This window comes from Pinus tabuliformis, chromosome J (genome assembly GCF_031772625.1).
Source record: "Pinus tabuliformis cultivar Carrire ecotype Pingquan chromosome J, CPIR1, whole genome shotgun sequence".
In the NCBI taxonomy this organism is placed as follows: domain Eukaryota; kingdom Viridiplantae; phylum Streptophyta; class Pinopsida; order Pinales; family Pinaceae; genus Pinus; species Pinus tabuliformis.
This window is the reverse complement of record NC_142295.1, coordinates 519,015,040-519,023,767: the sequence shown is the minus strand read 5'-3', so window position 1 is coordinate 519,023,767 and position 8,728 is coordinate 519,015,040. Positions and strand designations below refer to the sequence as shown.

The following is an 8,728-nucleotide window of genomic DNA, read 5'->3' as shown; positions in this document are numbered from 1 at the left end:
TAGTTGTGGATGTTTATTTATCAATAATATTAATCTTTCCCTGGAAAAAATGTTAATAATCATTATAATCTCAACGATCAAATTATTTTACAATTTGAAAATGTTTGTTAAAATATCAAATTTTCTAATTTTCTAATTCATCAATTTTATGTTAATTTAAAAAAAATCTTTTAAAACATTTTAGATACAAAAATAAAATTTTAAAGTGAATTAAGTAATTCTTTCCTTACATAGTTTTATAAAGCAAGTTTAATTATAATAAATTTTAAATATCAACACTATCTTTATAGACAATATTTAAACAAGTGTTGCACGCAGCTTAGTCCCTACTACTCAAGCTAAAAATTATGTTATCTAAAAATTTGTATAAATAGCTACATCCTACATTGGTCAATGTCAACTAAATTAATAATGGTCAATAGGAAAATAAAATCTTGTAGTCTTGTTATAGGAGGAACTAATAAATTGAATTTCAAAGTGGATAAAACATAAGTGAGCATGTCTCTTCATAAGTGGATCAAAAGTTAAGATGGATCTAGGCTACTTTAATTATAATTATAATTATTAATTTCATATTTTTTATTTTATTTTATTTTTACTTTTGAGTAATTTGACAAAGTGAGAATGTTAAACACTACAACATCCATATCATACTAGGTAGGAGAGCTCTTTGTGCAATTAATTGCTGGTTGAGGCAACTTAGTGGGTAGTAACCATGAGTAAGTCTACATATTTACAATTTTGCACCTACCTAGGAAAATGTAAATGATGGTGACAAGTAACTCTTGGTAAATATATTTATTTACACCTTATTCTACCCATTTTTTACCTAAATAATTTCTTAAATTATGGTGGGAAATAACTCATAGTAAATATGTTATTTACTTTCAAAACTTAATAGTAAAAAATCACTACACAAATATCTAAAAATAATGCATGAAAATTAGAACCATATTAATAAATTATAGCATAAAATATATGAAACAGCTTTTATGTTAATGTAAATTTCCAAGTATATGTTGTGTGTTAATTTTTTAATAATATTAAAAATTAAATATTTAATTTTAAAAAATAAACATTATAAATTACCATGGTTAATAAAAATATCAAAATAATATATAACACTTTGAAAATTCACAAATATCTATATTTTACCTCTCGATTTAAACCTCCTCCTCTGCAGGTAATCGAGCAAGTCTTAATCTAGTCCAGGGCCTTGAGGTTGAGGACATCGCATGTGTCTCTAAGCTGTCTTGAAAAAATGTCGTAGTTGTGAACGTTTCTTAAGAGACGTTCAAGGAACCTGCCTTCAGCGTTCCTTAAAAAGAGACGTTCAAGAAAAATTAATCACAATTTGCGAAATGGTTATAATCAGTTGTGTCATTCGAGCCGTCATGATTCCTTGAGTACAATGACTAATCTCCTGATACGGATTGACTTTTTCGTCACCTTAAACCCTTCCACGCAACCTACGAATACATTCGGTGCCGCCTATGTAAGACCATCCAGCCCATCCATATAAATCGAACGACAACATAGGCAGAAAAACCCCGTTTCTCAGGAAGATAGAAAACTGATAATGGGACGCAAGGTCTGCTGTGGTGATCACAAAGAAAACAGGAGAGGGCCCTGGATGGCGGAAGAGGACCAGAAGCTCATCCATTACATTCAACGCCATGGTCGTTCCACTTGGCGCACCCTTCCCAAAGTTGCAGGTATTTTCTCTTTCGTATTTTATTGTTGCTCAACCCTTTTAATTAGCAATTTTTCGAGCGCTACCGACGACCTGACGAGTGATGTTTTTTGTGTTGGGGCACTGCAGGATTATCACGATGTGGAAAAAGCTGTAGGCTGAGATGGACCAACTACTTGCGACCTGACATCAAGCGTGGAACCCTAACCGTTCACGAGGACCTCACCGTTATTCGTCTGCATGCAATCCTCGGAAACAAGTAATATCTTAATCTTCTATTGCCTGGCCTCTCATGAGATCTTTTTCATGGCACTATTTTAAGCAGTTAATGGTTTATAAGGCTAACAATTTAAACACGGTGACAATAAGCGATATTAGTATAAACAGTTTTTTGGCCCCATTTTTCAGAGTTCGATTGAAAGCGTGCAAGTGCATAAACGACAAAAACTTGAAATAACATAAACTTGATATGTATGCAAAACAAAATAACATAAACTTGGAATATTGATACGGACATAAATAATATTTATGTTTCACCACCAAAGAAGTGAAGATGTGAAGCTATATAAAACATAACTGTATTGATTTGGAGCAATGGCATTTTACAATTGTATGGTGAGACTTTGACATTTTACAATTATGCACTTCAGTTATCTTGTTATTTTGTGCATCGTAACTTAGGGTGAAGGTCGATATTGTGCATCTGGTTGGATTACGAAGTGAAGGTAATTTGATTAATTGTTATTAATTTTCCAGTGGGAACTACGAAGTGAAGGTAATTTGATTAATTGTTATTTTTGATTAATTGTTATTAATTTTCCTGCGGGAATTTTTCATCTGACTAATTTGTTCTAATTGTATTTTTAAGAATAAATTTAGTTTATAGTTTATTATTCAAGCTTTAAAATGTATATAAGAATGTTGTATCAAAATTAATTCATAATCATTTGATGGGTCTGCAAAATTTGAGTTTGAGCTAAATTTGAGATTGAGGTGTAATAAAAAAGAATTTGGAAGGTTGTACCCAAATTAACTTATAATGATTTGATGGGTTTATCAAATTTGAGCTTGAGGTGTAATTAATAGGAATTTGGCAAACTGAAATACTGAAATAGGTATGTGTTACTTATAAAGTTTGTGACTAATTATATTCCTATTAATTTTTTAAAGTTAAATGATATAATTTGTATTAGTCAATGTTGAACTAATAGTGGTCAATAGGAAAATCAATTCCTCTACTTGTGCCTTGAAAGAAACACATAATTTGATATTTGAAACAAAAAACTAATTGTCTATTTAGGCTCAAGGACTTGCATAAATTATAGTGGGTAGAGTTCAAATTAAGATACAAAAGTTTTCTCAAAGGTGGAAAACAACCAATTTGAAAAAGGGGAAACTAATTGATTATTAATACATTTAGCCCTGAAAAGTTCATGTGATTTTTATTTTTTTGTTTTTTCTCTTTTTGTTCATTGGTAGGTTGATGTTATCGAATCCTTTTGGGTATCTACAAAATGTAATTTTTTCCTTTGTTTTCAGGTTGAATAAAATTACAAATTTTTAAAGGGAAAAAAACTAATAAGTCTCGAGATTTATATTTTTACTCTTATTAAAATGTTGAAGAACACATAAATAATAGCAGGTAGTAGCTCATTTTTGTTTGAAAATACTTGTGTAAATTATGGTGGATGGTAACTAACCGTAAATTTGTTTGGGTGATTTTCTTATAAAACATAATAAAAAAAATCACTCCATAAATATGTAAAATCATGGCATGAATATTACAAATGTATCAAAAAATTATAATAGAAAATATAACAGAGTTATCCACTTGGCATTGTATTTTATGAAGTTTGCAATAAGATCTTTAGTTATGATACAAGAAAATTCTTGAAAAAAAAATAATAATCTTAAAAAATAAATATTAATTTTTCAAAATTAAAAATTATAATTTTCAACTAGTAATCATGAATGCCTATTTCTATAAGATTAATACATTTATATACATTAGATGAAATTTCAGCCTAAAAGTACAAATGAAATTTTCATGTAATTTGTATGTCATAATATGTAAACCAATCAATATCCTTTAAATTTAAAAAGAGGTACATGTAAATATTTTGGAGGGAAAAGAAGAAAAACTATTTTTTAATTGTATCTTTATATTATCTCCTTATAAGTTTACTCAAATTTTAAGTGTAAACACTCATTGGATGCGCAATTAAATCATGCATCCAACAAGTACCCATTATGCATACTTTTGAAAAGAACCACATTGATAAAAATTAAAGATACATTAAAAAAGTGCATTGAGCACACTTTTTCAATGTATCTTCAATTTTTATCAATGTGGGTCTTTTCAAAGGTATGCATAATGGGTACTCATTGGATGTGGAATTTAATTTTTCATCCAACAAGAGTTTACACTTGAAATTTGAGTAAACCTATAAGGATATAAGAAAAATACAATTAAAAAAAATAGTTTTCTTCTTTTCTCTCGAAAATTCACGACCCTTATTTTATTATTTTAACTATTATTTTTCTTTATGAGGTCACTTTTAGGCTGAAATTTATTCTAATGTATATCTTCACCAAATGTTCTGAGTAATGATTAAAGTATGAATAATTATCTCTAAAAGTGTATATATGTAAGTATGTAGCTGTCGGTAAAACCTGAAGGGGTGCGGGGGAGAAGGGGTGAATTAGTATCTCTTAGCAGTTAATACTTTATAATATTTTTCAGATCGTCAGTTAGTCTTTTGTTATTATTATTGTACTTTTTCAAATAATCATCACAATAATCAACAATAAATAACACCATACAACAATTCAGAAAGATAAAGATAGTAGACATGGTATTTTTAGGTGGAAAATCCCCTCCATGTCAAAAACCACCAAGTGCTTCTTAGTATTTGTTTTGTCCTCCTCTTTAAAAGAATAGTAATTAAATCAATTTTTCAGCCATAACTGAAGGAGGATCCAATCCCCTAATTCACAAGGAAACATGTAGGATGCTACGAAACCCTAATAACCTACTGCAATCAGAAGGATGCCTCAATACCCTGTAATTCAGACCAAAAAATGAAGAGTGCCTCAACACTTTGTTTACTAGTCATTGTTAGAAGGATGCTTCATCACCCTGTAGTTTATTAACCTCAATTAAAACGAAGCCACAATGCTTGTTGCAGCCTATGACCTACACTGACACCACCCAGCCACCCTGAAGTGTTCTCAGGCCACAACTTGAAGGTGACTCTAATCACCTACCTTACACCACCTTTCCACCCAGAAGAGTCGACAGACAATGTTTCACAATTTTCAGACTGAATCCCATGTGCTCTTAATAAATAGAAGGATGTTGTAATGAATATGTATATCCTGTTAAGTTTTACTTCCTAAAACTGTTCAACTAACCATTGTCAAGTCAACCCATTGAACAATCACTTCATATCATTGAACACTGATCATTGTACATCATTGATCATTGTACATCACTCATAACTGTTCATCACTGTCACTACTCAAATTGACCATGTCATATCCACTCTCACTGCACTTCTCATGAATGAGTAATCGTTAAGAGCTCATAAGCAGAGTGTCACATCATTAGACCACACACCTTGTAATGTGTTGAACCCAAATGTATGATAATGGCATATACTAAGATGCCACAGGTCATCCCTAAGACCGACTACCACTACTCTAAAACTCTTCCTATGGAGAGCTACAAGCATATGTTACTACACTGTTGAGCACTTCTCATAATTTGCTATCCATTGTTATAACAAGATGATGTTCCCTCTTAAACTTGTAGCCTTGTGAGGTTGCAACCAATTTATCCTAGGTTATCATAGTCATTGTCAACTGAAGGTTCTACTAGTCAAAGTCAAAAGGTCAACATGTGTGGTATGACTATTTTATCTTCTCTCAATAAGTCAAACTCAATGCAAAATTTCATTATACATTTTATGACTTAGTGTGTCAAGGTCAAGTCACTCTTAGGATGCCAAAGTTAAGATGATTCTTTTCTTGTATGTGAAATATCAAATCTACTCATAATGATTCAAAGTCAAGACAAACTATCATGTTATATAAGAGATGCCAATTATGCTATCAATGAGTTCAAGTCAAGACAACCTGTCATGCTATATAAGAGATGTCATTTCTTCTATTAATGAATCAAAGTCAACAGTTAGGTTCTGTGTACCAAACCAATTGTCGCTCACCAAGGAAATTAGGTCAAGGAAACTATTATGTCCACTTCAAGTCTACATAAAATCGACAATCATAATTCAATCTGACTACCATGAGATATCAAATCAAATCAGTGACAAATTATTCAGACTTTTCGTATACCACTCTAATATAAAATGATAGGTCAAATCCTTGTCTAACTTTCATGTTTCATAAGATGTCAAACCATTCTTAATAATTCAATATCACAGTACCATAAGCACACAATATCAGTTAATTTTCTCCAAATGTATGATTGTGTCAGTGCACACTTGTCACTATCTCATAGGTCACGCACTGCTTATTGTGAAGTTGCTTTGTCATATCAACAATATATTTGTCATCTATGAGTCAATTTATAGGAGGAGTCACTACAACACTTAGTCTTCTTTAACAAATTTACAAAGATACATCACTAGAATGTTAATCAAACTTTTATTTCATTAGGTCAAATCAAATTAATGACAAGTCATCAATTCTGATCAAGCATGTTGTCAAGATACTTCATAAATAATTCCAAAAAAAAAACTTTCACTGCCCAATACCTACTTCAAAATACTTCCAAAAACCTTCACTATCCTTTAAGGACTCCTCCCTAAGAGGAAGACTCATTTGCCTTGAGAGGTTTAAATTAGCCCTTGGTTGCACTAAAAATGTGGTTGTAGGGACTGAGGAGAACGCTCTAACCACAAACTTAACCATGCCAAACAAATCATCAAACAATCAACACTAAGACATACCTTGATGGGAAAGTGGAGGAAGGAATTATGAGTCCAGTCAACAATTATTTCTCTACCCTAGATACCTTCAGGAAGACCGAATATTAGACTACATCAGATATCCTTCACTAGCCAAAAATTTTAGAGATACACATGAGGAATTTGGTTGAGATTTATTATGTCTTTGAGGATTGATTTTGTATGTTTTTATAGTGCTAAGGAGGGTTTTTAAAGCCAGAAATTGGAGGAGTCTATAGTCTTAAGTAATTTCTTAAAATGTTAATTTTTTTAATAAGTGAATTGAATAGGATTTCTTATGCCATAAATAAAATGTGTGCTACCTTTTATGATGTATATAATAGGCTTGTAAAATTATAAATTTATAAGGGCCTTCTAGATATTATTAATAATATTTATTTATGTGATTATTTTTATTGTTATTTTTTTTTTTTTATATAAGATGTTTTCTTTAAGCTCTATTAAAATTTGAAGTCAATGATTGGCTTAATGCATATGGTCCTACCTTCCTTTGAAGTCAATGATTTGTTTATTGCATTTGGTTCTTCAAGTTATTTAACTTATACACAATGACATTGCAATGAGAATTAGTTTCATATATTGAAAATTGTAGGTGAATAAGGTGTCATGTTACTTCCCCCATGGTATTAGCCCACACACTACGGTCACCAACTTCAAACTCAGTTTTCCCTCAAACTAGGAGGACTTGTGTGGCGTTCCACATACCACCGGAAAGATCTCAATGAGGAGAATCCAATGAAATTTATCTCCAAGCAAAAATAAATATTTTGACCAATAAAAAAACCTCTACAAAGTCGAGGTACATCCTTAGTCTAGGGATCTCAAAATCTAGGACTTGGGTTTTCAACCATCCAACAGTGGAGCTGCCAACTTGATGTAATCTAATAATTAGTAGGAAATATTCATTAACCATTCTACATCAATGACTGGTGTTTTTAGTCAAATTCAAACTGAGTCAACTCTAAGGGTTGACATGAATGACAACACCATCCAACGATCTCCCCCTTTGTCATTTATGGAAACAGATGTACTCGTTATGCGAGTACAACTCCCGCTGACTTCATGCTTCATCTCCTTCTCAGTTTTTTCTCTCCCCCTTTGACCTCAATCACAAAGGATGACTCCCCTTGATAGTTTTCCTACTTCATGTGGACCTATGATCTATATATGATCCCCCTGATGAGAATCCTTTTTGTAAGAACTTGTCAATGACAATGCCTGTGGACCTGTAATCCTACGTGTTCTTCCAATGACATCTTGTGCATCATATAGATTTCCTTTGGTGAGTATGATAACTTGTTATTAATGTCGATACTTTGATGATCGCTCATTGCAGACTTGTATCATATGACTGTTTATCTTGCCTTAAACCTATTATAGATCTGACATATCTGACTTGAAGCTGTCATTTTTTCCATGTTGTTTTTTTTCAATGGTGGACTTATGTCACATACTACTGTAATACTCCCCCTCTTCACAATTTATGTATTCGAAGAGAAAAAATGTTAAAATAGTGTATCATCTAATGGACCATATTAACTTCAATCATTAACTAAAGCAACTGCTCATTCCTTATGACCTGTTACAAATCCTGAAAGCATAACTACTGAGACCTTCTTGTCTTCCTTATTTTCTTGCTCATCTTGTACTTATTCATCATGTACCTATTTTCTTTTCCAAACCTTATTATTCTCATCATCAAGCTTTTCATTCATGGTTTATTCCATCTTATACTTGCAGTGACAATCTATGTGTTCATAGTTATGACATTTGTACCATTCCTTATTAGGATTCTACCTACATTCTTGAGCTATGTGTGCATAATTGTGATATTTGAAGCATTCAATATCATCCATAGAAGATTATGTTTGGTATATGTCTCGTGATCTTGCAAACTTTCTTCTAGGGTTTTGCAGATAATTATTGTACTTGTCAAAAACTTCACAATCCCTAGCCATATGTCCATAGTTAGCACATAAAACTCAATAATCATTAAATGAACATGAGTACCTAGATAATTCATTCGGAGTTAGTGGTCTTTGAT

At 31.6% G+C, this 8,728-nt stretch overlaps 1 protein-coding gene across 1 annotated transcript; it reads left to right on the top strand.

The window, feature by feature from the left end:
• Window positions 1-1,579: 1,579 nt before the first annotated feature.
• Window positions 1,580-1,956, top strand: LOC149228033 (transcription factor MYB41-like). The gene is made up of 2 exons (XM_089375619.1): window positions 1,580-1,715; window positions 1,823-1,956. The coding sequence occupies exons 1-2, from the start codon at window positions 1,580-1,582 to the stop codon at window positions 1,954-1,956; spliced, it is 270 nt and encodes an 89-aa protein (XP_089231745.1).
• Window positions 1,957-8,728: the final 6,772 nt, after the last annotated feature.